The sequence below is a fragment of the Aspergillus aculeatus genome, assembly GCF_001890905.1.
Source record: "Aspergillus aculeatus ATCC 16872 unplaced genomic scaffold ASPACscaffold_15, whole genome shotgun sequence".
In the NCBI taxonomy this organism is placed as follows: Eukaryota; Fungi; Ascomycota; class Eurotiomycetes; order Eurotiales; family Aspergillaceae; genus Aspergillus; species Aspergillus aculeatus.
Genome location: NW_017962990.1, coordinates 737,978 through 764,921, shown reverse-complemented (window position 1 = coordinate 764,921; position 26,944 = coordinate 737,978). Strand labels below are relative to the sequence as shown.

General features: G+C 52.4%; 10 protein-coding genes and 3 non-coding genes across 13 annotated transcripts; 6 read left to right on the top strand and 7 right to left on the bottom strand.

Moving 5' to 3' along the window:
* Window positions 1-1,604: 1,604 nt before the first annotated feature.
* ASPACDRAFT_54290 (MFS transporter) lies at window positions 1,605-3,348 on the top strand (the record flags this gene model as incomplete). Its single annotated transcript, XM_020202858.1, has 3 exons — window positions 1,605-1,650; window positions 1,767-3,192; window positions 3,225-3,348. 3 exons carry the CDS (start codon window positions 1,605-1,607, stop codon window positions 3,346-3,348), a joined length of 1,596 nt encoding a protein of 531 aa, XP_020053274.1.
* Window positions 3,349-3,710: 362 nt separating this feature from the next.
* On the bottom strand, window positions 3,711-3,810 carry ASPACDRAFT_t260. Its single transcript has one exon. It is a non-coding gene; the product is annotated as a tRNA-Thr (tRNA).
* A 694-nt stretch (window positions 3,811-4,504) lies between these two features.
* Window positions 4,505-5,553, bottom strand: ASPACDRAFT_54289 (uncharacterized protein; the record flags this gene model as incomplete). The annotated part of the gene is made up of 3 exons (XM_020202857.1): window positions 4,505-4,635; window positions 4,727-5,419; window positions 5,481-5,553. The coding sequence occupies 3 exons, from the start codon at window positions 5,551-5,553 to the stop codon at window positions 4,505-4,507; spliced, it is 897 nt and encodes a 298-aa protein (XP_020053273.1).
* A 543-nt stretch (window positions 5,554-6,096) lies between these two features.
* On the top strand, window positions 6,097-6,169 carry ASPACDRAFT_t262. The gene has a single exon. It is a non-coding gene; the product is annotated as a tRNA-Thr (tRNA).
* Window positions 6,170-6,192: 23 nt separating this feature from the next.
* Window positions 6,193-6,986, bottom strand: ASPACDRAFT_124899 (putative DRAP deaminase). The gene has a single exon (XM_020196762.1). It carries the CDS (start codon window positions 6,926-6,928, stop codon window positions 6,389-6,391), a length of 540 nt encoding a protein of 179 aa, XP_020053272.1. The 5' UTR covers window positions 6,929-6,986; the 3' UTR covers window positions 6,193-6,388.
* Window positions 6,987-7,503: 517 nt separating this feature from the next.
* ASPACDRAFT_63247 (NACHT and WD domain protein) lies at window positions 7,504-12,311 on the top strand (the record flags this gene model as incomplete). The annotated part of the gene is made up of 3 exons (XM_020203861.1): window positions 7,504-7,506; window positions 7,591-8,500; window positions 8,548-12,311. The coding sequence occupies 3 exons, from the start codon at window positions 7,504-7,506 to the stop codon at window positions 12,309-12,311; spliced, it is 4,677 nt and encodes a 1,558-aa protein (XP_020053271.1).
* Window positions 12,312-13,253: 942 nt separating this feature from the next.
* On the bottom strand, window positions 13,254-14,359 carry ASPACDRAFT_1859018 (uncharacterized protein; the record flags this gene model as incomplete). The annotated part of the gene is made up of 2 exons (XM_020197644.1): window positions 13,254-13,288; window positions 13,345-14,359. 2 exons carry the CDS (start codon window positions 14,357-14,359, stop codon window positions 13,254-13,256), a joined length of 1,050 nt encoding a protein of 349 aa, XP_020053270.1.
* Window positions 14,360-15,597: 1,238 nt separating this feature from the next.
* Window positions 15,598-16,650, bottom strand: ASPACDRAFT_63245 (uncharacterized protein; the record flags this gene model as incomplete). The annotated part of the gene is made up of 1 exon (XM_020203860.1): window positions 15,598-16,650. One exon carries the CDS (start codon window positions 16,648-16,650, stop codon window positions 15,598-15,600), a length of 1,053 nt encoding a protein of 350 aa, XP_020053269.1.
* A 672-nt stretch (window positions 16,651-17,322) lies between these two features.
* Window positions 17,323-17,403, bottom strand: ASPACDRAFT_t259. The gene has a single exon. It is a non-coding gene; the product is annotated as a tRNA-Arg (tRNA).
* A 730-nt stretch (window positions 17,404-18,133) lies between these two features.
* On the top strand, window positions 18,134-19,923 carry ASPACDRAFT_81092 (SGNH/GDSL hydrolase family protein). The gene is made up of 4 exons (XM_020205797.1): window positions 18,134-18,235; window positions 18,291-18,730; window positions 18,776-18,886; window positions 18,968-19,923. The coding sequence occupies exons 1-4, from the start codon at window positions 18,191-18,193 to the stop codon at window positions 19,554-19,556; spliced, it is 1,185 nt and encodes a 394-aa protein (XP_020053268.1). The 5' UTR covers window positions 18,134-18,190; the 3' UTR covers window positions 19,557-19,923.
* A 1,612-nt stretch (window positions 19,924-21,535) lies between these two features.
* On the top strand, window positions 21,536-22,555 carry ASPACDRAFT_46452 (2EXR domain-containing protein; the record flags this gene model as incomplete). The annotated part of the gene is made up of 1 exon (XM_020201784.1): window positions 21,536-22,555. The coding sequence occupies one exon, from the start codon at window positions 21,536-21,538 to the stop codon at window positions 22,553-22,555; it is 1,020 nt and encodes a 339-aa protein (XP_020053267.1).
* A 134-nt stretch (window positions 22,556-22,689) lies between these two features.
* Window positions 22,690-24,072, bottom strand: ASPACDRAFT_63242 (tryptophanase; the record flags this gene model as incomplete). Its single annotated transcript, XM_020203859.1, has 1 exon — window positions 22,690-24,072. One exon carries the CDS (start codon window positions 24,070-24,072, stop codon window positions 22,690-22,692), a length of 1,383 nt encoding a protein of 460 aa, XP_020053266.1.
* A 1,429-nt stretch (window positions 24,073-25,501) lies between these two features.
* ASPACDRAFT_33940 (uncharacterized protein) lies at window positions 25,502-26,731 on the top strand (the record flags this gene model as incomplete). Its single annotated transcript, XM_020200003.1, has 3 exons — window positions 25,502-25,761; window positions 25,826-26,232; window positions 26,343-26,731. 3 exons carry the CDS (start codon window positions 25,502-25,504, stop codon window positions 26,729-26,731), a joined length of 1,056 nt encoding a protein of 351 aa, XP_020053265.1.
* Window positions 26,732-26,944: the final 213 nt, after the last annotated feature.

Genomic DNA, 26,944 nt, shown 5'->3' with positions numbered 1-26,944 from the left:
TCTTCTAAACCATGACCATTTTTGATCCGGCGTTTGTCATGTCTACTTTTCGCACTCATAGTTATACCAGAACTGCATAGCAAGACTTTTCCGCAAATTGGGAATAACAGGAATAACATAAATATTAGGGCTCTACTTGGGACTGCACCATAGATTACCTCTTGTATATCACAGCGGTGGTAGCGCGTATACTGCTTGTCACCCGCTTCAACCATACAAGTAGTCTGGAGCCGTAGCGTGGTGGTCCCATCACGTCGTCACCAGTTTCCAACACTAGGGCTTCCAGTCGACACCATTGGAGTCTTGAAAGAAAGAAAAGGAAGAGAAACCTTTAGCTATCGCATAATCTCCGAAGGTACTACTTGTTTTGTTGTAAGGATCGAAGATACAGAGGGGCAATCGTTGACTGCCCGAGTGAAAGTGTATCCTCGAATGTGTTAGTATAGCGTGTCAATACCGTCAACTGCTGTTAAAGACGATTATCGTTCCCATGCTAGTGGTATTGGCATTGGGCAGGAGAAGATGTAGTTGACCAAGCATGCTCTCGCAGATCATAGTGAGTTATCCCAGATTCAACCAGATGCAAATTTATTCTCACTTTGGTGATTGGTGCTAATGATGCTTCACCTCTGTGCTTCTTGGATAGCATCTATCGTCCATCTGCGCAGGCTCTGCAGCATATCACTTGTGGCCACATATTTTATAGCTTCCCGGTGTTATTCTGCAGCTAGGTATTCCATATAGGCTTTCTTTCAGTGCTAGATGTATGGTCGTTATTCAATTTCGAAGATCACTCTGGCTTCGCTGAGATCCAATGCCTTACCGGTGTCGCGAATCACCACAACACCCCGTCCATGATTTGCCAGTACTTCCACCGGTCGGTGTCGGGGAATTGCGAAATCCATTACCACGTATGGTAGATAGATCTACCCACCCAAATGCATCATCTATCCTCAGTCCCTATCCTCTGCCAGTTGGGGCAAGTGCACTGCAACAATCCTGACTCGACAAAGCGGCTTGACTTTTGCCGCATCATGCGCCGTAGGACAACTAGCTAGCAGCCGGTACCACAGCCTTGGATCCGGAGACCAGGCGCATTCGATTAACACATTATTGAGAGCTTCTGTTGCAGATGCCAAGGCTCTTATCAACCGCAAGGGGCCCAGCCGGGGAATTTAGCATGACAGGAAAGAACAGGTCATATGGATGAGTTTCCTAAAGAGTACGCGTTAGAGATCAGCCGTGCATCGTGCTAATCCCACAGTGGATCAATGTCAAGGGCAATGAAAACATATTTACTATAGAAGCTTATCGTACCGCTTGGCGCGAGCAGTGAGTCGATAATCTTCTACTGCACATGCGAGGGAGCGGCCACTGGCTGCGTTGCTGTGAGGATAATGGAGCATCGAAGGTATCACGGGATGAGCAATTTGGATGCTGTAAGCTCGGCAGATTTGAGGATTGAGTTTTTGCTGCTGTGCTTGCCTTCATTTTATTAATTTGTATCTTCTTTGGAGTCGATCTATTGATGACGACAGCTGTGAAGCCGATCGGTGAGATGGGCTTTATATTGCTGTTTTGCGGCATGGAATGAGTTGTGTGATATGCCATGCTCGAACATATTGGGATCGATATTGGATTTGAATCATAGTGAGTATAATCAATCACTCCCCGATCATCTGAATAGTTGGTAGCGATTGTTAGTAACATCGATGATATACCTAGGTGAAGATGGCACCTTCCGGAGAGTACGCTGTCCTGAATAGGAAAGTCCCGTTTCCTCCGCCTGATCTTCGACGATGGCTTCATCACCCAAGACAGCCTGGACCACCGTTATGAAGGCTCTGGCACCGACGCTCACCCGTACATTGTCACCTGGCTGGCTGACGACCCCCGCGATCCGATGAAATTCCGCGACGCCACGAAATGGGCCATCACCGTGCTCTCCACCCTGGCCAGCCTGATCGTGGCGTTCTGCTCCTCGGCATACTCCGCCGGGCTGGTCGATATCACCAACGAATTCCATGTCTCAGTAGAAGTTGCGCTCCTGGGATCCTCACTTTTCGTGCTCGGGTTCGCGCTGGGCCCATTGCTGTTGGGTGCACTGAGTGAGGCCTACGGACGTCGGGTGATCATGCTGGTGAGCGGCGTGTGTCTGACGGCGTTCAGCGCGGGCGTTGCGGCATCTCCCAATATTGCGACGGTGATTATTCTCCTTTTTCTCGCGGGCAGCCTGGGGTCCGCGCCGGTGGCTGTCTCCGGCGGCGTGATAGCCGACTTGTTCTCGGCTAAGGCCCGAGGGGCGCCCATGGGGTTTTACGCGGCAGTTCCCTTCCTTGCCGTGCTAGGTCCCATTATCGGTGCCGCAGTCGAGGTGACGGGTGGCTGGCGGTGGATCCAGGGGGCCATGGCTATCCTCGCCGGAACAGTCACCCTGGCCTTGTTCTGGCTGTTGCCGGAGACATATGCGCCCGTGTTGCTGTCCAGTCGCGCCAGGCGGTTGACGAAAACCACAGGCCGCGTCTACCGCAGTGTAATGGACGTAGGCCATGGCCGTGAGCATACCTTTGGTAACGAGCTGCGCACGCTTCTTCTCCGGCCGTGGGTGCTTCTCTTCCGCGAGCCGATCGTCCTGCTTCTCTCTATCTACAGCTCGATCCTCAGTGGGATCACGTACATGTCTTTCGCCGCCTACGCAATCGTGTTCCAGCAGATCCGGGGCTGGAACTCACTGGACACTGGGCTGACCTTCATTGGGATGCTGGTGGGTGTTCTGTTCGCGATCCCCCACATCCTTGTCTCCCACACGCGATATGTCAAGAGAATGAACCGGACTCGCTGCCGGGACACAGCCCGCTTGCCACCGGAAGTGCGTCTCCTGGACGCCCTCCCCGCCAGCATTGCTCTCCCCGTGGGGTTGTTCTGGTTCGCGTGGACGATTGTTCCTGTGCGCATTCCCTGGATCGTTCCCGTTCTGGGGAGTGTTCTGGTTGGGTATGGCTTACTGATGATCTTTCTGCCCTGTTACAATTATCTGGTCGACTCGTATACAATATACGCGGCGTCCGTCATGGCTGCATGCACCCTCATGAACTCTGTCTTTGCAGCTGCATTCCCTTTGTTCACGGATCAGATGTATCAGGGCTTGGGGCCGCGGTGGGCGGCGTCGGTGCCGGCGTTCTTGGCTTTGGCGTGTGTTCCGATTCCGTTCGTGCTTTTGATAGGTATGGGGCGCTGATCCGGGCGCGGTGCTTCTACGCTGCCGAGGCGGATGCGTATCTAGACCGGATGCTCCGGGTGGAGGTTCGAGAGGTGCAAGAGTGGCAGGATGTGCATTGTCAGGGTTGAATGTAACCTAATTTGCGACTTTGGAAGTAGAATCTCAACGAGTAACTGAACCACAGAAGGACTATGTAGGCCATGCTTCCACTTGATTCTAGCTATCTCATTCATAGCTGGAGCTGCTGTAGCTTCCTCTCAACTTCATTTAGCCCCACCCATCGTGTGGTATCGTGTAATATCCCCAAGTCTTTCCTTTTACACATCTCTCTACCATCCAAAGCATTTCCTCGCGCAACCCTACCATAACCGGCATAGATCTCGAGCAAGCCACCTCACAACCCCTCCCCCCATCACCATCACCAACCTCCCCCGGAATGACGCCCTCATGACGCCCACCTGTCAGACAAATGCAAAAAAGAAAAGAGTAATGCCGCGACTGGGACTCGAACCCAGAATCTGCACTCCACACCGCTAGCATAAGGCTAGTACGGGGGCTCTGCAATGTTAATACCACTACACCACCGCGGCTGTTGTTGTACAGATGTACTCGAAACCAAAACATAGCCCCACTTTTTTTGCGGTGTCTGCCACTTATGTGGGGCTTTCTGCGCCACCAAGTGGGCCTTTGTATAATTTAAAGCATTTATAGGATAGATTGATAACATCCGCAACTCCTTACAGAGAAAATAATGTGGTTCCGACATTAGAACTGGTTGCTTTTGCGATTCTTTGCCATTTATCCCAGTACAATGAAAGTCTGGTGGATAGCGGATACTGAATTGCTTACTGGACCCTGCGACTCCGACACTAAGTTCAAAGCCTCGGTCATTCCTACTACGAAATCAACAACAGAGTGAACATATTCACGTTCCTGTCGGGTCAATATGCTAAATTTCTCAATGTCAGGTCATAGATATGGTTGACGATTGTCTTCTATTGCTTGTCTCTTATCTTTTGGCTTGGGATAGCTCGAGTTAATATACTCGGGCTCAAACTATTGGCCTAGCGTCGAGTTCTTGTCCATACCGCTGAATCAAATCTTTCATGTCGCCTAACATTCTGTCATTTGGTCAGTAGATTCTGCTGTAGACCTTGGAGAATGATGGCCTTACTGCACTCTAAGCCCTTCATTATCTGTGAAGAGGGCAGATACGTGGGTGTTAAATCGCCTTTCTATTGTTAGCGTCATATTGCCTTGAGGGATCCAGAGTGAACCGCCGACTCACAACTTATACAGGTCGAGACGTCCCTCGTAATCCTCTTCAGGCTCGGAAACCTGGATATAGGACCGATATGCAGCGAGGTACTCTTCTCCAAACCGATTGCAGATCGGGCGCCATTGACCGAACTCATCTGCACAGTGTCTCTGTTAGCATCTCACCCATCGTCCCAGCGAGTAGGGAACCATTGAAACCCAAGAAAGCCAAAGATAAAGGGGTCCCACATTCGTTATGCGCATAGAAGCAGCAAGCGTCATAAACCAGAGACTGGTTCGTCTCCACATCCACCCCGGAGTTGGCGTACCAGAGATCCCCGTGCACGAGCGCGGGCTTCACCGACCGACCCTCACTTTCCAACGGTCGCAGCAGACGGGGGATGACCCGCTCGAAGATCACAGGCGCGAGGCGATCGAGCTCCGGGTCGGGGCCCTTGGCCTGGATCTCCAGGTCGAGCGCGTGCCGCAGGCTCTTCGCGAAGAACACCTCCCAGCTGTCCTCCCAGTCCGTCTTCTGCGGCAGGTTGCCATTGTGCGTGACCACGTGGAACCCAAATCGACCCGTCGGGGAGACGCTCCTGCTGTGGAGGGCGGCCAGACGAGCGGCGAATCGGTCGGGATCCGGCATCTCGCTGATCATGTCGCGGTACTCGCAGAGGAAAAAGTGCTGGTCGGGGTCAGATTGCAGGGGCCCCCAGTCGAGCGGCTTGGGCGCGAAGTCTGGCGTAACGGCGTAGATCGCTTTCATGGACTCGAATTCGCCGCGCACCATGTCTCGGGCTCGCTCGCCGCCGGGGAGCACCTTCATGAAGAAGAAATGAGGGCGCCCGTCGGCGACCTCGGTATCGATCCGATAGGTGGAGCCCCAGAAGCTGATGCCGTGGCTTTCGATGCTGAGTACGCGACTGCCTTTAGGTAGTTCTTGGGGCAAGATCTGTCAGTGGAGTTTTCGGGGTCAATGGGTCGGATCTTGACTACTGACTCTGAAGAACATTAGGGTCAACTAAACCGTTCTCGCTGCTTGGGCTGATGTCATCGCCTGTGGCACGACTCATGGTGCCGAATTGTGCTTTGAAAGACACTTAATGGAGCTTGCTTGGTTTGGGGGTTCTGCATCCGACGCAGGAATGTGGATGTATTGTGAAATGCCACTTGACGCTGAGTAGCTTGTTATGAGCTGGAAAGTCTTCGCATGCACAGAGCAATGAGTTACAGGAGTTTGTCCCCTTCCCCTTAATTCACGAATCAGCGACAGGTCAGAAGCACATTGTCACAGAAATAGCATTGCTAGTTTAGTCGTTCGAGGGGGGCACACCAGCGGCAAGCGCCATGGTGGAGTTGCGCGTCGCACGGGGAAGCTATGATAGGCTGGTGCCCGGACCATTAGTGACAAGTATAGCCACGTTATTTACCGCCTGGGATACCACCTTAGGTACTTAGGGTTGAATTGGGACGAAACAGACAAAGCAGTTCGAGGCCCTTGATGTCCTTCGAATGACTCTTCTTCCTTTCACTTCCAATTTGCAGCCTCTCGAAATTTATGAGTGCCTCGTCGCTGTGATCATAAGGTATTATCTTTTCAGTTACGTCATCAAACAGCTCGCATGGCTTAGATGGTAAAGCGCAGCACTAGTAATGCTGAGATCCTCGGTTCGAGTCCGAGTGTGAGCATCTCTTTTTTTGCCTTTTTGTTTCCTTCTCTACTCTCTATCTCAGAATTCGCAGAGCGAAATATGATTATCCATCCTATCCCAACACGAATACTTATTGTTTTATCTATGCAAAACCATGACCACAACCAGGGTAGGACTGTTGCTTGAGACGTTAAGAGGTAGTTCAACTGCCAGGTCTGTCCACCAGCAACCGGTATGGTACAACACAAAAACAAATTCAGCCATCGTGCCCCGCAGTCGAGACCTCGGTTATACGGTCTTCCATTCCCTCGATCAACTCCACTCGCACGCCTGCATCCTCCAACCGCTTTCGTCCCGTGTTCTCGCCGATGAACTTTTCCGGCTCCGTGATTCCGACGTAGACCACCTTGATCGCGTTCCCCAGTCCGATGATCCTGTCACAGCAGGTCCGATTGCCACTCAGCCTCCTGTTGCAGGGCTCCATGGTGGTATACAAGACGGTGTTCTTCGGGAGCACTTCCCCAATCCTCTCCTCAGGCACATTGTGCCGGTCGGCGATTTTGATGAAGCAGCAGTGTTCGGCGTGGGTGTTGCCCGGATCCCCGGGTCGATCCCCGGGTAATTCCATGGAATACCCTGTGGATAGGATCTCGTCCTTATCAGCATCAACCAGAACGGCCCCAACACAGAACTTGGTGGGTGCTGGGGGGGACAGTCGCGCTTGATCAAGGGCGTATTCCATATAGGCTTTGTGGTCGCCGGCTGGTAGGCGCGGGTATGCGGTCGTCGAGCCCATCGCAGTATGACCTGGGAAGACAGGAAAGAAGATGAGGGCCGAAGGGAGGGCAGTGGCGCGCGCGCGCGTGTGTGTGTGTGTGTGTGTGTGTGTGTGTGTGTGTGTGTCAGGTTTTAGACACCACGGGAGGAAGTACGATCAGAGAGACGATGGCAAGATAGACAGTCAAGAGTGAAAAAGTCGAGAGCCGTGGTAGTCAAATTGCATGGTCGTCCAAATACGCGGTGATTGGAGGCAAGATAACAAGCGTCTGCCGTTCCACACGGTCTCGCCTTCAGGGGTAAGGTACAGAACAAGTACAGTACAGTACGGCGGGGTTGCTGCCGGTCCGGCCCGCCATCACTTCGACCGGTTCCATTAGGGGCGCTTAGATGGCCAGTCAGTCACATTGTCACCTCGTGATGTTCCCCACCTCCACTGCGTCGACATCTCAGCACATTCCATTCAAATATGTCGTGGGGTCATGGTCCTCCCCCCTCACGCAACAAGCTCTGCGACAAGAAAGTGAAAAAGTGTATTTGTCTCCTGATCCAGTGTCCTTTCCAGAATAATGGAAACAGGATGCGGCAAACATCATGGTAAGTGTGCAGTCTCTACACAGGCGCAATGTTAACTTGCGGCAACATTGCTTACGTGACCCCCAAAATTCCTAATCAATCAAGAGTTTCCTCAGTAAAGAGACCGATTCATCTTCTGTGACTCGATACGGTCGAAGCAGCCCTGGTGATAATTCCTCCGGGAAATCATTCTTCGCCACGGAAAGCGGTAACAATGACTTGAAAGGACCTCTTGGGTTGAATCTGCTTCACTCTCCAGCAGAGCCTCTTATCGAGTTCATCTTTGTACATGGTCTCGGGGGTGGATCGAGAAAGACATGGAGCAAGGCAGGGTCGATCTCGCACTACTGGCCGCAAGAATGGCTCCCGAAAGACCCTGCCTTCACACATGTGCGAGTTCACAGTTTTGGCTATGACTCAGACTGGTCAAAAGGAAAGGACAATTGTCTAGACATATACCACTTTGCAAAGTCTCTACTGGGTGAGCTGAGCACGTCTCCTCATCTGGGCTCTAAGCAAACTCCCATGGTACTTTTAGGACATAGCATGGGAGGACTGGTCATCAAGAAGACCTACTTGCTCGCGACTCAAGATCCCCAGTATCAGGCCTTGTTGAAACGATTCTATGCCATTTACTTCTTCGCCACGCCACATAGAGGCTCTGATTCGGCCAAGCTGTTAGAAAATATACTGCACATAACCTATTCTCGCCGGGCCTATGTCTCTGACCTCAAGCGCGGCTCTCAGACACTGCAATCAATCAACGAAGACTTTCGACAGTACTCCGGAAAGATAGAGCTTTTGTCGTTCTACGAGACATATAAGCTCAGCGTGGGTCTATTCAAAGCACTGATTGTCGATCCCAATTCGGCGACACTGGGCTATCCGGACGAGCAGCAGATCCCCTTGGGTGCGGATCATCGATCGATCTGCAAGTTTGAAGGCCTAAAAGACCCTAAATATATCACTGTGCGGAACGCCTTAGCTTCTACGGTGGCGAAAATATCCAATTCCGGTATGCTCTACAGCAACATCAATGGAACAAGGCACTGATAGTGACAGAACGCAGCTCAAAAGACGGGCTTCGAAAGGAGCAGATCAAAGCTTTGGGAGAATATATTGGCTTTTGCGACCAGGCCGACGATGACCTCATTCTGGTCGAGGATACACGCATGCCTGGGACTTGCGCGTGGTTCGAGATGAAACCGTCCTACGCAAGGTGGAAGGATTTCGACAAGAATGCTCCGATGATACTGCTGGTGACCGGAAAGCCCGCAGCAGGGAAATCTGTTCTTGCAGGCTACATCATCAACCAGCTGCGCCAAACGAAAGCCAATTGCAGCTTCTATTTCTTCAAGCACGCGGATAAATATCAGTCTCGACTCAGTGCGTGCTTGCGATCTCTGGCATTCCAGATGGCATGTATAAGTCCTGAGGTACGAGATATAATTCTAGCCATGAGGAATGATAATGTCCGCATCGACAATGAGGATCCACGTATCCTCTGGAGAAAGTTATTTCTATCCGGTGCTTTCCAGGCCGAACGTCAGCCACATTACTGGGTAATCGATGCCCTGGATGAGTGTGCGTCAATCTCTCACTTCTTCGACACCATGCTGGCCAAGCTCGATTCGTCCATTCCTCTAAGGATTCTGATCACTAGCCGAGAGACTCCAGAGCTAGGAAAACAACTTTCAATGCCAGGTCTAGCAGGATGCGCTGTTGAGCGGATGATGACCGCCGACACACTGGCAGACATCAAACTTGTCGTGGAAGAAAGAGCGAAGTCATTGGCGATTGATGTGACAGATAATCGGGACCCACTCATTAACAAGATCATGGAGAAGTCGCAAGGGTCTTTTCTGTGGACAGTGCTCGTTCTCAACGAATTGTCCAAGACCTATACAGAACAGGAGATGGGCCAAGTCCTAGATGATGTTCCAAGAGAAATAAAGCTTCTATACCAAAGATCTCTGGACTCTATGACTCGAGAGCCGCGGAATCGAAGATTAGGGAAAGCCATCCTGACGTGGGTAACATCTACGATCCGGCCGTTACATGTCGATGAGCTGGGATCCGCATTGGAGCTAGATATCGGTGATAGTCTTCCCAAGCTCGAGGAAAGCATAATGGCGCTGTGTGGTCAATTATTAACGATTGACAAGTTTCAAAGAGTGCAGGTGACCCATGAAAGTATCCGTGAATTCCTCTGCGGTGGCGACATCGAATCCGAGTTTGCCGTCGATAAGGTCAAGGCCAACACGCAACTCGCTAAAGCCTGCCTTTTATATCTGACTACCGATGAAATGAGACCGCCCCGAACGGGCAGGCGCGGTATCACTAAGTCTTCCCAGGTCCGCAGCAGGTTTTCCACATACGCTTGCGCGGCCTTTTCCTACCACTTATCCAGAGCGGACCCGCTGGCTGACACTGTACTGGAACTCGTGATGAGATTCCTGAGAGCAAACATTCTTTCCTGGATAGAGGTGATCGCCAAGACAAAAGACATTACTCATCTCATTCGCACGGCGAAACATCTCACAAAATATGCCGATTCTTGCACTCTGCAGAGATCGCCGCTTTGTCACGAATTGCCCATAATCAGAGGTTGGGCAATGGACCTGGCTCGAGTAGCGGCGAAATTCGCCGATGCTCTTATTGCATCTCCTAGTGCAATCTACTCGCTAATTCTTCCTTTTTGTCCCAGCGAATCAACAATCTATAAGACACCAAGCCCCGGGAAAATGGTAGAGGTGTCGGGACTTGGCAAGAGCAACTGGGATGACAGGCTCTCCTGTATGAAGTTTCAAAAAGGTCAGACCACCGCGATCTGTTACGGAGAGAGCTTTTTCGCTGTGGGTCTAAATACTGGCATGGTCGCAATATATCACACTGCAACATGTCAAGAACAGGGTGTGATACAGCATAATGAGGGCGTTAGATTCCTCGAGATCACCAGACCATCAGAGCTCATCATCATTTGTGGACTGAAGTCCATCGCAGTCTGGGAGATTCGCAGTCGCAAGCTCCTACAGAGCTTCGAGTCTCCGCCACAGCCTATCCATATGGTTGTTGATGGCAACTTGCTGCTGGTTGCGTCTGCTAAGAACTTTCTCACGTCCTGGAAGCTCGATGCTGATGCTTCCAGTAATACGAGGAAACCATGGAATGACTCGGCTGATATGATCAGGCACGCACAGCGTGCGCCGTCTGCTCTATCGATATCTGTCGGTCATAAAATGATGGCTGTCGCCTACAGCGGAAGACCTATAGTGCTATGGGACCTGCTTGAGGACGCCTATTTTGGCACTTGTGGAAAGAAGTTAGCCAACGGGGAAACGAGCACCCACTTGGTCACAGCTGTGGTGTTTGACCCGAATTCTGCCATCGATCGACTTGTGGCTTCCTACCTTGATGGAGAGCTTATTCTCTTGAATCCGTTCCAAGACGAAGTCATCTCGAGTGTTCGAGCAAATTGTCACACATTGACAGCTAGTCCAGACGGACATCTACTTGCAGGGGCTGTCGGTTCAGGTACAATTCAGATATATGAGTTCGAAACGCTGACCTTGCTGTACCAAGTACAATCAACGAAGCTACATATCCGACATTTGGCTTTTGGTCAAGATGGACTCCATCTTGCGGATGTCAGGGGCTCAGAATGCAACGTCTGGCAGCCTGCACTCTTGGTTCATGACTCAGCGGGCGATAGCAGCAGCGAACACATGCACATTGCATTTGTCGAAGCAATCACGACGGATGCGAAACCCAAAGTCGTGGCCATCTCAGTCGACACACAACAACAGGCACTCTTCTGCAGTAAAGACGATGGATCTGTATGTCTCTACAATATGCAAACTGGCTCTTACGTCCGCACCTTATACCGGCATAATTCAAGCGTCCATCTCCTGGCCTGGTGGCCCAGCCGGGAAATTATTATGAGCGCTGACACGTCGAATAAGATACACGCGTGGAAGATGGAGCGCCGGCGTCAGGGAGGCTGGGTTCTCGAAGCCCTACTGTTCGATATTCGCCTCGACAGCAACCATGCAATCACGCAGGTTCTGGTAGGGGAAGCAGACGGAAAGTTTCTTGTATCCACGCGCCAGACTGATTATCTTTGGACCATCGATGGTCAGCAGGAGGCCATGAGAGCGCACCCAGAAGCACAAGGCATGCGGAAGTGGCTTCAGCATCCAGAATCAGAACATCATCTGATTTGTGTAGAGGGAGCGATAGTCCGAGTCCACTGCTGGAGTGGCTGGTCTGAAGTCGCAACTGTCAGCCTGGACATCAACCTGACAGGTCATCACTGGAAAAGTATCCACCCATTCTTGTGCCAAGGGTCTCGACACTTCCTCCTCGAGGCATCCGAGCCGAATGGACCAGCTAAGACGTGCGGGCTTTATTTCTATAATGCAACAAAGCTCTCTCTGAGTTCCGAGACTGAGCAGGCCAGGAATCTACAGAAAGGGGAGACTAGTCTTCCGGCTATCTGGTCTGATCGTGAGGATTCAAGCTACAGCAATCCACTCAGTGCTAAGCTGGCGTCTCTTAGCCATCATGTCACCCATGTCATTGGCGTCATCATGCAAACCAGAGTCGTTTTCCTGGACACCCATTCATGGGTCAACAGCTTCGACCTCGATCAGCCTCGAGAGCAGCGTGTCTCATATACCCGGCATTTCTTCATACCCTACGACTGGTTCTCGGGCATACGGAATATTGTATGCTCTCTCAGTCAGCGAAATATTCTGGTTGCGTACAATTCGGACATTGCGGTCATCAAAGGGGGTCTGGATTACTCTCAGGTTGTGGAGATATGATCTGGACGAGGGTCGTTATATGAGGATATAAGCTCCTTTTATGCTTAGTGCTGGCTATGCTTCTAATGTCGCCTTTCCTCACAATGTCTCGCGAGTATACTCCGTGTTGACAGAATATTCGTGAAGCGGTAGAGTCGCATCGATATATACATAGTTTTATCGCTGCTGGTGCCGTCCTATGCAGTGCAACTAGTAAAATCAAGGAGGAGCCAGATGCCAAGGCCCCCGAGTTCAGTGCATGCATTTCCCATTTCACCCCTAGTAGTCTGTGGTTTACCCACGGTACTTCGCAGGGGATGAAAGAGGGGGCGAGAAAGGGAGTCTGGGTCCGTGAAAGTCAGCCATCATCGCAGCCAATGTGTCCTACGTCGCTGATGAGAATGACAATCAGGACAAGTGATTTCGGCATTTCTGATGAAGACATTCTTAGAAGTAATGAGTCTATTCAGGTACCGTGGGGAAAGCTCTTCAAAATGCCCCCTATAGCTATATAAGTGCATTAGGGTTGTTAGGGTCTTAAATTAGGATTATTAGGATTTTTTTTCCGACACCGAAGGTATTGCTATTCGGAAATAAGGTCTGAGAGGGGGCGTCTCCCGCTTACTCCCGGATGGCATATTCTTCTAGCTCCGAAAGTGATTAGAAAAGAGTGGTCTTTGTTTTCGATGTAAGATGAAGGCAGTAGATAAGTCTTTCAAACTTGCTCCTAGGTAGGTATTGCTGCTTCTTAGTGGGAAGATTACAGGAGATAAACTGAAGATAGACTGCGTAAATGCAAATCTGAGATGTTGAAAACCGATACCTGGTTCTATGTCGTCACTTGTAAGTGTCAACCTGCTTTATCTTTTCTTGATTGGTTTTACCTTACTGTTACCGCCTTTTTGTTGTTTGGATATGCTTGTAGACACGACAGTTAAGCTCTCCTACTACCGACAAAGAGGCCTACATCTTTTTGGCATCGCAAAGATTTAGTTTGCCTGAGACAACCACAAGTCAGTAGAAGCCCGTCAATAAAAGGCAAGGAAATCATTACATTTACGGCGAGCGTTCTCGGGCAGGGAGTACCTCCAGGCAGCGAAGAGCTGTAGCCCGGCCTCCTCCTTCATATTGATGTCCAAGCTCTCCTGCACGAGCAGGGTGTCCGGGATCGGCGCGTCGACGCCGACCGCCCAGGGCCTCATCTCGCGGTAGAGACGCGCCCATCGGCCCCGGAAAATCACGCCGTAAAGGGTCACATTGGGGGGATACAGGGCCCGCACGCGGCGGAACTCCAGGTCAAGCGCGTCGACCGGCGCCCCGTTCCAGTCGGGATACGGGTACTGCAGCCAGTAGATGACCGGGCACACTGTGGCCGAACCGACAGGCATCCAGTCGACCATGTATTCCGGGTGCCCAGGCCGCTGGAACCCCCAGGGTGCTGGTGCTACCGAATCGTCGAAGACCGTCCCGTCTTCCCTGGTGATTTGGTTGATCCAGATCACCGAGCGGGCTTCCCTTGCTATGCCTTCACTTGGTCTTGGTGGCGGTGGCGGTGGCGGCGGTACATTTTGACCATCCGGCTCATGCAGAGCGCCAGCCTCTTGCCCGTTCTGCCCATCCTGCCCATCCTCTGCTGCGGTGTCTGGATCGTTGCTCGCCCTAAGTAGCACTGTATCCTCCGGAACTTGCTGGAGCTGTGCCCACTGCTCGCGCTGTTGATCCGCTTGGGGCTGCTGAGCTTGAGGAGCTTGCGGAGGCTGCTGATCTTGAGCGACTTGAGGGGCTTGAGCTTGAGGAGCTTGAGGGGCTTGAGGAGCTTGACGAGTCTGAAAAGCCTGAGAAGCCTGCAGTATAGCCTGTAGATCCCCCATAGCCTCCTGCATTCGCTGAGCTAGCTGAGATTGAGGAACTTGACGAGCCTGTGAAGCCGAAGCCTGTGATGCCTGAGCCTGCAAAACCGGAGCCTGCGGAGCAGGAGGTGCCTGAGGCTGAGGAATTTGTTGGTCCTGCCGGTTCTGCGAGTTGCGCGTATTGCGCTGTCCACGCATGTGCCAGTATGACCTTGACATTGTTATCAATTATGGTTTCTCTTGCAGTTGGTTGCTGTTCAGGTGAATGCAGTGTATGGTATGCAGTTGATGTGAGTTTCAATGCATCACCGAATCCACTGCAAACCAGGGAGTATTTATAGACATCTTTTACCGGCGAATATGTCTGCTTGGTTGTTGGTTCATGAGATGAACGTCTTTAGAGAGGGAGATTTTCAGGCCGATACACGGACTAGGCCAATATGTCTTTGTTCAGAGAGGAAACTCGTTGTTATATCCTGGTACAAGTACATTTAAAAACACTGATTGTTAAGTCATTTCTTCTCTGGATATGCGGACTGACGGACAACCACCCACAACCAAGGCATATCTATACCACCATACCACGGAGTCCTGATCTAACTGTGCACTAATATGGATGAAAGTATGATCACTTTAGACAAAGATGTGCTATTCTAAGAAAAGAAAAAGCAGATCTCAATGATATTTATAGTACATATTTTCTGCCTGGCCTGTACTAGCTTATGATTTGCAACTAGTAGGTAGGTTGCAGACCGGTCCTGTGATATAGTAGTAGATGATATGTATAAGATATAAGAATAAAGTAGATTATACTTATTTCAGAGTAATCTCTTGTTTCAGCTTAAAAAAAGTATGGTTTATCCATAATGTAAATTAGATGCGATGAACTACTATAACGGAGTAGAACACCGTGTGTTAGGCCAGGCAAAAGCACTATCATGCTTATTGCAAGACTGATTATTGAGAATCTAAGTCCCCCAGGCTTAAGAGTCTGATATACAACTTCATGACAGGAGGGGTTGACAATGGAATGACGTGTGAGACCGGATTGTAACCCCAACGAATCAGCGTCGACATAGGAGCAGATGGCAGTATAACTTTAGATCCCTGTTATAAACTTCAGATCCCTGTTATAGATAAGCTCCATAACCTATATTTAAGATGTTACTATTTCTCAAGATGGAGCGGTATAAACATACATAATCAAACTGTTTATATAGAAATCTAACATGATGTAAACTAATACCAGGTTTTAAGGATATTAAATTGTTACTGATTAATAATGCAGTACTTAAGAACTTCTTTTTAGTTAACTGATTTTATTGTGATCTTTTCTTTTTTGTACAGGTTTGTAAGCATCACAACTAGCTACCCCACCGAACAAAAGGCCTATCATTTACCGTGGCATCGCAAGGAGACTGTGCCGCGCCGGTAGGACCTACAAGTCAGCCAAGACCTCACCGATGGGTCACCGGATTAATGGGAATAGCACGCTTCCAATCACCGATCAGGCGCATATGGGCGGGATCCATCAAGTTTAGGTCCCTACTCTCCGCCACCACCTGGGTATCCCGGATCGGGACTTCGACGCCGGCGGCCCAGGGCCGCGCCTCGCGAAAAAGACGTATTATTGGCGACTGCGTGATGCTGCCGTGCAGCGTCACTGCGTGGGGGAACCGTTGCCGCACCAACCGAAACTCCAGATTCAATGCATCCACCGGCGCCCCATGCCAGTCGACGGGGCCTGGGGCCAGCCACCGAATGGCCGTCCAGGCTGTGGTCTCGTTGAGCAGCATGTAGCGGATCTGGTAGTCCGGGTTCCCGACCCGCTGGAACGGTCCTCGTACTTGTATACCTCGTTGGGAGTTGACTCCATTTACGGGGACAAGCCCGGGGTTTGGGTTTGGCCTGTCTACCGGGACTAACCCGTTCACTTGGCTGTTTGGCCTAGCTACTGGATTTACCCCGTTAACAAAGTTAACCCCGTTTACTGGGGGGTTTGGCCTGACTACCGGGACTAACCCGTTCACTTGGGGGTTTGGTCTAGCTAGTACCCCGTGAACCCCGGTAGCTGGGGTTGGCCCGTTCACTTGATTTGCGCCGTGTACTCCGTTTACAAGTACTACGTTCGGTGTGCTTGGCGGAGCAGGCAGGTTTGGTGTGTTTGGCGGAAGCGCAGCGCTCGCCGCATTTCCTGCGTGCGGCGCATTTGGCCCGCCTTGAGCCTGCTGAGTTCCCTGGGCCACCTGCCCATTCGGGTCCGCCTCCTCGCCCTCGTCCTCGTCCTCTGCCGTGACTTGCACCTGTTGAGCCTGCTGCGCTTGCGGAGGCTGCTGTGCCTGAGGGGCTTGCGCAGGCTGCTGTGCCTGGGGATGTTGTTGTGCCTGTGGAGGCTGCTGTGCCTGCGGAGGCTGCTGTGCCTGTGAAGCTTGCTGAGCCCGTGGACCCCGGTGACCCCGCGAGTTGCACGAGGTACGCTGACCGGGCTGGTTCCAATAATTATCCGACATGATGGTCAACTGATTCGGTTCTTCTTGAAAACAGTTGCTGTTCGATAGACGGCAAGTGTATGCTCAGAAGTATACCCGTGTGGTATGATACATGCGATAATCCCACAGCGAACCATAGAGTACTTATATACCATCGCTGGGCGAATGTGTCTCTTTCATAGTTGGTGACGATACTCGGTGGAGATATTGGTTCCCGGAATGTCGCGCGGAATATATCGAGGCTCTTTGTTGAGATAGAAGATTCATTGTCCTATACTCGAAGGGATTGGATCTTGGTTAGTGGAGGTTAGTGAGAACGAGAAGGTTTTTCCTTGTCGGGGGGGTGGGGGATTGTTGGGAACCGGCAAGGTGGCTTTGGTGTCCAGGGAGTGGAGTTACTGGGAAACCCTTTTCGCCATGAAGGGAGCTTTCCAGGATTCATGGTGATGGAGTTTTTGATTAAACCGAGTAAATTGTTCTATGAACGTATGCGATCAGCTGCGTTGATGGCAATAACGATAGCCGTTGAGGGTTGCTTCTCGTCCGCAGGTGGAACATCTACGTAGTACTGAGTGAGACATTAGGAACACAAAAAGCAGATCGATGGGATAGATAGGGCTAAAGTGCCAGGTGGGGTGAGTGAATGCAGTCGGAGAATGGATCCAAATAGATGCTGGAAGAAGCAAAAAGGAACGACCGAGACGCGACTCGAACGCGCAACCACTGCCACATCCCTAACCGGAAGGCAGCGCGCTACCATTGCGCCACCCGGCCATTTCTATGTTTAGTGCCTGCTTGCTGCGTTTGTCGTATGCCAATTGTCAGTGACGCCGATATGACAATCTGAAGCTCACTTGTCGCATTACACTCTCTCTGAGCATAGTAGCAGGTAGCTTGACACTTTTCATTTCAGTCTCAAGCTAAATCATTTTCCTGAAAGAAATATTCTCTCCCAACGCTTCTGTTCGATGTGTCGCTTTCGAGACAAGGATTCGAGGCCCACCCACCCAGTCCATTGGAGGCAACTCACAGTGGCAGGTTCACAATGTGGTTCGAGTCAATTCTGAGACTATGTTGCGTGCCAGACAAGATAAGTATTGAGATAAATCCTCAGTCCTCGACATAAGAGTTCGATTAAGAGAGTGTGGTGGCCATTGCTTTCTTGGTTTTGTTGATGCGGGATGGAGCGAAGTCCAACTTCGGCATCATCCCACAACTCTGCTCGAACACAGATGGGCAATCATGTCTGCAATACCTCTTACTTACTTAAATATTGCCTGAATAGACCTGTCCTCTGTTTCCCCGCATATTGTGAGTGATCTGCACGGGTTTGGTGGAATGTCAAGCTTTCCCCCCCTTTCATTTACCCATTTAGCCAGAATGCTTTATTTGGTGTCTCCGATGTATAAATATGGTAAGGGCGCGGATTGCAAGAACATCACAGCATCCCCCAAAAATAAGAAATATCACCATGCAGATTATCGGCTATACGGCAGCAGCCGCACTTGTCTCTGGCCTTGCAGCCGCTCAGTCTTCACACTGGGTCGATATCTGGACTGCCATGCCGCAATTGACCGAGCCGGCCAATCTTCCTCCGCAGCCATTTGTAAGTGTATCCGTTACAGTTGCAGTCGCGCTTCATGCAACTCATCCCCACAAAGAATTCCAGTTCCACCATCTTCCTCAACACAACAATTCGACAGACCCTGCGACTCACTCATCCTGCCTCGACGATTCGTCTTCGGCTCTCGAACGCTTTTGGTGTGGAGGATCTCGACGTCGCCAATGTGTCTCTGGCCCTTCCTTTGCAGAATGAGCTTGGTACAAGCGTCATCGTTCCAGACACAGTTCAAACCATCCTGTTTGATGGCTTTGATAGCATTATCATTCCTCCTGGCAGCTTAGCTGTATCGGACCCGATCCAACTACCTTCCACCCAGCTGAACACGACCATCACGGTCGATATCTATCTGGCAAATGGTCAATCAGGCGGAGCCATCACCTCCCACCCGGGTAGTCGCACAACTTCGTGGATGCAGTTTGGAAACTCAATCGGGATAACCAATTTCACAGACCCATCCGTAGCCAGCGTGGAGCATTGGTACTTGACCCCTCTCTCTTGAAATCTCCCACTAACAGAAGGCAGGTACTTCATAAGCACCGTTGAGGCCTTCCTACCGAACACAGTCAAAGCCTGCGCCCTGCTGGGCGACAGCATCACCGACGGGAGAGGCAGTGACAACAACAAGAACAACCGGTAACCCTCTACCTCTCCGTCCATAATAACACCCATACCCACACCCACACAAACCCAAGCCCAAAGCTAATCAAAACTCAGATGGCCCGACATCCTCCTCGCGCGCATGCAATCCTCAAAGCCCAACGCATCCCTCTCCCAAATCCCCCTCCTCAACCAAGCCGCCGGCGGCAACCGCATCCTCCACGACAGCCTCGGCCCCTCCCTCCTCTCGCGCATCGACCGCGACGTGCTCGCCCACACCCAAGTCCACTGGACCATCCTCTTCGAAGGGGTCAACGACATCGGCACAGCGGACACCTCGCCCACCAATCAGACCATCACCGGCGACCGGCTCATCCGGGCCTACCGCCAGATCGTTACCCGGCTCCACGCGGTCGGGATCCCGGTCTTCGCGGCGACGATCACGCCCTTCGGGACCCCGGCGAATGCATCGGTGGTGCAGCCGTATTCCGACCCGGAACGGGAGCGGACGCGGCAGCGGGTGAACGCATTCATCCGGGACGGTGGAGTGTTCGACGCGGTGCTGGATTTCGATGCCGTGCTCAGGGATCCGGAGGATCCGGCGGTGCTGCGGGCGGAGTTTGATTCGGGGGATCACTTGCATCCCAATGTCAAGGGATACGAGGCTTTGGCGGGGTCGGTGGATTTAGGGATCTTCTCTCGCTGAATGAGTCGACCTATGGGATGCCTTGGTTGGGGTATTGAATGGGTGGATGGTATGTTCCGAGAGTTAGGGCTGCCTATGCATTCCTTTGGACTCGGCACTGGCTAAGAGCAGTATAACTTTTCCCGACAGAAATTGGCATACAATCATTCTCATTGTCTCATTAAAGGATTGCCTGACATTCAACACCTAGTTTCTATCCCTTGACACAATCCCGATGAACGGAAGACACCCTGCAAGTTGGATTGCCTAGCCTTGCAAACGCTAAACGTTTACCATAACCGAACCATTATATCAAGAACTATAAACCCTCCAACGAGACTCGATTTAAGATTCAGAGTCAATAAATGTCTAAGAGAGTGACCCATCCCCCATTACAGCAAACAAAACCCAACCAAATCCAGCACAATGCCAACCCCACCAATCCCCCGCCAAGTCACAAACATCATGAAGAAACCCAAGCCTCCAAGCCAGGGCCTTCCCTCCACTCCCAAGGTTAAAAAAGTCCCCGCCCGCAACCTCCCTACCCGCAGTGGAGAAATATCATCGCCCCGGTCATTCTCCAACCTCCCCACCCGACAGAAAAACAACAGCCACTCCAATCCAACCCCGCATGCTGCTAGCCTGAACCCCCACAGGGGGCAAAACGGTACTCCAAAGCTCAAGTCCCAGGGAGAACCAAAGAGCAAAGTGCCTGTGCCCCTGCTCGTGCCATTGTAAGCACTGCGCCGCGATGCCCCCGCTCTAGCAGCGATTCTCAACGACGTGGGTCGCCTGCGACTGATCTTTGTGGTCGTCGATGATCCGGATACGCTGGAGGGAGCGCAGCGGGGGGCGGTGGGCTTTGTGTATCGGGATAAGGGTAGGGCGATGGTTGTCTATTGGGATTGCCCGAGAACCCACTGGACTGCTGGGGAGAGGTTGTTTGATCCTGGGGTCTATGAGGTGATTGAGCGGGCGGTTGAGTATGCGATTGGTGGCGGTGAGGGGGGCCACTCGGAACAAGGGCATAGTATTGGTAGAGGGCTTGAGGTTCGGCCTGTGAGGATGAGGGGTCTGGAGTCTGGGTGATGGTCTGTCTCTACGAGGATGCGTAGAGGACATCCCTCCCCGGAGGGTGTGCCTACATTATCCCGGCTCTTGCTTTTCCAGTGGTTGTAGCTTTCGACGGGGCTTGTTATTAAGAAGATGGTTCTTGCTGTTCTGGATGCAAGCTGTGATGGGCAAAAAGCTAGCCTGCCATTAGAGCTTGTAGTTGTTCTGGTGGGTAGGGGCTTAGGAGACCTTTTAATGCGAATTGGAAATTGACTTTATCCTAGGAGTACGCGTGGTATCAAACGTAGACGAGAGACTGTGCTTAGCTCTTTGTTGTCGTAGTTACAGCCGCTTGCCAGGCATTTCTCATAGTGTAGCATATCACACTTTCCTTCTGCCCAGATGATTTGCAAGACTGCATCGAGTACATGATCTAATTCTTCGATTCCCCATCAATATACAAACGATGTGCCGTCTGGTATACCCACGCTGTTGTCTGATTTGAAAATTGGCTCTTGGTCTACCAGAAGGTAGTGGCAATTATCGCAACAAGCGTGAGCGACGACTTCATCTCTGTACACGCAGGAAGAGCGATCAATGCGACCTGATTGGGTCAATGAGAAGTATAAGCCGTCGACACACGTGACCTGGCTTTATTGTCTTCAGACAAGGGCAGTAATTGTCTAGAACAATGGGCATTCATCCCCTTTGTGACGAACACGCTACGTTGACGAGAATCATAGCCCACAAGCCCGTTCATCATGCACCAAGAAAAGACACATACAGAATACTTAAGCAGTCAGATTGCTCTGCTTGCTGGATCTGGCGCTCGATGTTCTATTATACACAGCAGTCACATCTGATCCTCAACCCACAACCAAACACCTACCAGCAGAAACGAAGTACTTCCACCCATACAGCCTCAATCCACTGCCCGCCAACCAACAATGTCTTCATCGGCTTCCTTCTCCCTCTTCCCCTGTCTCCCCTTCGAGCTCCGCGACATGATCTGGAAACTCTCCCTGGATCACATCCCTCGCTCTACCGGGGAGCTCATCGACCCAGGAAAGGTCATCCTCCACCCCATCCAGCGACACCACTGGCAGGCTCGTGCTGTCCTAGAACCGGGTCACGACCAGGAGGGCGAGGAGGGTGCACTGACGACCCTCAGGGTGCGATACCCCATCCGCCACTTCCAGGTGAACCGGGAGGCTCGCGCCGCTGCAAGCGCCTATATCACCAAGCAGGAACGACGAGGCGTCTGGTTGGAGGAGCACTCGCGTTGCGCCAACCCACGCCGGTGCGCCCTCTTCTTCGACTGGGAGCGGAAGGCGCTCACCGCTCCACAGGCCCTAGACGGGCTGGTGGGCGATGCGCTGTTCCTGTCACTTGCAGAGTACCAGCGGTACTGCGAGTCCTCTCCGGCAGGGGGCAGCACCAGCAGCACCAGCGCCAATGGGGCCGAGCAGGAGCAGCAGCAGGTGGTGCGGTGGGGAACCGAGTGGCGTTGGAGCCCTTCGGGGGGGGACATTTGGTGGTCCCAAGAGGAGCAGTGTGCTAAAAGATGGCCTCGAGAGTTCGATCGGCTGAGGATGGCGATGGAGGAGCCAAAGGTGGCTTTGGCGGTGCCGATGGAGCTGCTGCGGAGGGATCCGAACGCCTTGACAAATATCCTGCGGTGGCAGGGTCCGGATACACGGTCCGGGCCGCAGTTTACTGACCTCGTCCTCATTGTGAATGAGCTGCCTGACCGTGGGGACCAAAATATGGGGGAAGGGCATTTGTGCGTGGAGGTCATCGAGGATATCTCACAGGACGGGTGGAGAGAGGCTGCGGGGGATATCGGACTTAGTTGGAAGGATTTGATGCGCATTTCGAAGGCGGAAGCGCTGGCCTGGGATTATGGTTCATTCTGTAACATATTGGCTGTGCGGGTTGTTCCCTTGGGGTCAAGTACTGTACGGTGATGTAGATTCAATTCAAGTCTTTGTCTTCCCTTTCTCCCTTCATCCTTTTCTGCTTCTTTTTTTTTTCTTTTCACAGGTAAGTGCCATAATTTCTGCAAAGTATTACTTTGATTCCATGTAGGATAACACTCTGCCTACTCCCTCCGCTCCAACCGGACCGTAAAATGCCTCAACACCGGCTTCTCCTCCACAATCCGCAATCCCCGCGTGATCTCCGACCTGCGATGATACACCTCAATCAACGCCTGCGCCACATACTCCAGCTGCGCATCGCTATACACCCTCCTGGGCACCGCCAACCGCACCCACTCCGTCTCCGCGAAGCGCTCCTCGCCCGTCTCAGGGTCCCGGCCCTGCAGCAACGTCCCGATCTCCACCCCGCGCACGCCACCCTCAACATACAGCTCCACTGCCAGCGTTTGCGCCACATACTCCTCGCGCGGCACCTGCGGCAGGAACCTGCCCGCATCTATAAGAATCGCATGCCCGCCCACCGGCAACTGAATCGGAATCCCCGCCTCGACCAACCGCCGCCCGAACCGTTGGACCTGCCCGATGCGCGAGCGCAGATACTCTTCGGAAACCACCTCCTCCAAGCCCACCGCCAACGCGCCCAGGTCCCTCCCCGCGAGACCCCCGTACGTCCGGAACCCCTCGAAGAGGATCACATACTCCAGCGCCCGGTCGCACCACTCACGGCGCCGGGTGGCCAGGAACCCGCCGATGTTGACCAGCCCGTCCTTCTTGGCGCTCATGAGCATCGCGTCCGCTAGCGCGAAGACCCTCTGGGTGATTTCACGAATCGACATATTCTGATACTGGGGCTCGCGCTGCTGGATGAACCACGCGTTCTCGGCGAAGCGGGCCGCGTCGATGACGAGGGGCTTGCCGTAGCGGTCCGCGAGTTCTTTCACGGCGGTCAGGTTGGCCAGGCTGACCGGCTGCCCGCCGTTCGTGTTGCAGGTGATGGTCATCACGACGAAGGGGATATCCTGGTGGCGGGATTCGAGGAGATTGCGCAGCTTGTCTAGATCTATGTTGCCCTTGAACGGGTTGTTGCTGTCGGTCACATCGTACGCCCCCTCCGGCAGACAGTCGACGGCGGTGGCCTTGCGGAACTCGATGTGCGCGCGTGTGGTGTCGAAGTGGGCGTTGGCCGGGATGAGCTGGCCCTCGTGTACGAGCACTGAAAACAGTGCGTTCTCCGCGGCGCGGCCCTGGTGTACCGGGAGGATGTGCTCTAGCCCGAAGAGGTCTTGGACTGTGCGTTGGAGGCGGTGGAAGGAGGACGAGCCGGCGTAGGACTCATCGCCCGTCATGATCGCGCCCCACTGGCTGTTGCTCATTGCTCCTGTGCCGCTGTCGGTGAGGAGGTCAATGAACACTTGGTCGCTGGTGAGGGCGAACAGGTTGAATCCTGCTTGCTCGATCCATTGTTTGCGTTGTTCGGGGGTGGAGGAGCGGATCCATTCGATGGTTTTGGTGCGCCAGGCTTCTGGGGTGGCGGTGTTGGGCATGGGTGTGGGTGTTAATTTGTCTGTGATGACTTTGTGGTAGCTCTGATAGGAGATGGGTGTCTGTGCGGTATTTTGAATGGAAGCTGTAGTTCAGAGATAGGGTTTCCTACTAACTTCGACTCAACTTATATATATGCTTTCTCCGTACAGTCTCATGTCGAGTGATGTCTTCTGCAGTATACTTTGCAAGAATACCTTCTTGCCTCAACGAAAATGCACGTCTACAGGTTTAGAAGACTGTATGATGATTTGATTCAGGGCACGAGCATTGGAATAGCGTTGCAGCTGTTGTCACCTGGACTGACTCTCCGTAAGAAGCGGCTTGGCACACCTCATATTAACCGGAAATCTAGAGGCTGATGATGCAACTCAGCAGGGAAATTCATCTCTCGTGCATGATAGACTGTTGAAACAAGATTAAATGATCATTAAAGCCTGATTCGGGCATGAGAGTTCTGCAACAAACCTAAAACGGGAGATTTATGCACGAGCCCGCGGCCCGGGGTTCGTGAGCGGGAAATGCAGTGGTGCGGCCCGGCGGCCTTTGATTGGTTCAAGGTCTTCTAGAGTCTAAGGTATCAGCCCAACTGTGTTGCTGGAGATCTTGGACATGGAATGCTCTGTGAGTAATAGCTGGGTTGCAGTTGAGATCTCAGTGTGGCTTGGGCTGGAGCATTTCTTCAGAACCTAACCTCTGATTGGTGGAATGAATTATTCTATGTAGGTCAAATACTGCGTCGCATGAGGATTGAACCATATGCTTTAGTCATTAGCCAAAACCCCATACCACATTCTTTCATAACCAATGCAGTACACATTTGCGCCGGGTGCTAGCTACAATGAGGCAATTATTTGCACGTATAATGAGACATAATTCAGCAGGACCCCGCCAATCCATAATGACCCCCCCCTCCCCCAAAAAGTCTTCTAGGCCCGATAAAGAAAATTCCAGATAGCAGTTGAACCATAAGGCCCAGCAGTCTAAGTGTAAGCTGGATTGAAGACGGGTCCGGGAAATAGGTCATCCGGGGCACGGGAGGGTTATTCGGCCAATATGATGCATTCCTCGATTATAGTACCAGGAAAGTATACACACACTGGTTAAGCTTATCTTAGGGCTCCACAGTCCGGTAGTGAGAATAACCGGCCCTTCGAGTATTGACTATAGAAGGTTAAGTCAGGTCCCAGAGCTCCCGAAATCGGCACGGGATTTGAACTGCGTGAGGGAAGCATCACAAACCCCGGGATGCCGATGATCCTTATCTTGTCAGTTTACCTGGGTATCAGGGAGGTGCAGATAGCAAGATATCAGTACAGACACGATGGCAAGATCGCACATCACTATCGGGGAAGGAAGAAGTATAAGTACAGGTTTGATGCTGGTAATCGACAACACATCTTCCTCTATTCAACCTACCCAACAATGAAAATGCGGGCCCTCCACCTCCTTGCCCTCCACCTCCTCAGCACCTGCCATGCCACCGCCATCCACCAGAAAGACTACACCAACCTCACGGTAGCGGTAGTCCGTGCTCCACCCGCCAACTGGCCCCTGCCAGTCATGAACAAGACCTGGACGGACAACCCCTTCGACCTGAACGCCACCGTCGCCAAAGCAGTAGACTACATCGCCGAGGCCGCCATCAACGGCGCCAACTTGATCGTCTTCCCCGAACTCTGGTTCCCAGGGTGAGAGCCCCCGTGCCCCAAACCCCCTTCGCAATCCACAACTAACCCCACAAAAACGCAACAGCTACCCCAAAGGCCTAGCCAGCAACACCAGCATAACCCCCGCCCAACTCACCTCCTACCTCGCCAACTCCCTGACCATCCCCAGCCCGCAATGGACCCGCCTCCTCACCGCCGCCCAAACCCACGGCATCTACGTCGTCCCCGCCTTCTCCCACCGCATCGCCAACCACATCTTCATGGCCCAGGCCCTGATCTCCCCAACCGGGGAGACACTACTCCTACGACATAAACTCCGCCCCTCCGGCGGCGAGCGCACCCTCTGGTCGGACGGTACCCTCGACGGATTGCAGGTGATTGCGACGCCGTACGGTCGCTGGGGATTGCTAGAGTGCTGGGAGCACTTCCACCCCTCGATGACGTTCAATGTCCAGGCGCAAACGGAGACGTTGCATATTGCCTCGTGGCCTTGTTAGTCCCTTCTTTCCCTGACCCATAGCTAGGTGGATCTCAAGCCTGCTAGATCGCGTCTTTAACAAATGGTGCGACGCAACCCCCAACTAACAAGTGCGTGGACTCAGATATGCCCGACGCGAACACCCCGGAAGCAGCGTACTGGGAATCGAACGAGATCAACGTGGCCGCGGCGCGGACGTACGCGGTCAACGCCGAGGCGCCGCTGGCGATGGCGGCGGTGGGGAATGCCAGGCTGTTGAGTGCGGAGGGCTTGGATGAGGTGGTTGTTGGGGCTGGGGTATCGTTTGCGGAGGTGCCGATGGTGTATGCTTCATTCAATACGACGGGGCTGGCGGGGACGCTGCCGTTTGATACTGAGGGGGAGCTGTCGTGGGGGACGCTGGGGCAGATCGTGCGGGGGTTTCCCGGGTATATCCCTAAGGTGGTTGGGGAGTTCGTGGAGAGGAGTTTTGTGGATGTTGTGGGGTTGGTGCAGGAGTTGAGGTCGGATTAGGTTGGAAAAAGGGGAGGGGGCATTTTTGGTCTTTGTTGGTTAATTGTAGAATACTGGGTTTACTTCTAGGGGTCTTTTGTGTGGTTTCCGGTTGCTCCTGTCAAGTTTGATTGATGGGTGGAGGGGGAAGAACGCGAGGACCACGAGATTAGGGCTACGATTTGCTGATGACTCTGGCTTGGTGCGTCCGTCGCGAGAGTCACTGAAGGGAAG

What these genes read in the sequence shown, in the direction of transcription:
- ASPACDRAFT_81092 (XM_020205797.1), top strand. Translation starts at nt 18,191, where the DNA reads ATGCCGCAATTGACCGAGCCGGCCAATCTTCCTCCGCAGCCATTT. An exon ending in ATCTTCCTCCGCAGCCATTT is followed by an intron (nt 18,236 to 18,290) that starts GTAAGTGTATCC and finishes ATCCCCACAAAG; the next exon opens with AATTCCAGTTCCACCATCTT. An exon ending in GACAACAACAAGAACAACCG is followed by an intron (nt 18,887 to 18,967) that starts GTAACCCTCTAC and finishes ATCAAAACTCAG; the next exon opens with ATGGCCCGACATCCTCCTCG.
- ASPACDRAFT_124899 (XM_020196762.1), bottom strand. Translation starts at nt 6,928, where the DNA reads ATGGGCTCGACGACCGCATACCCGCGCCTACCAGCCGGCGACCACAAA.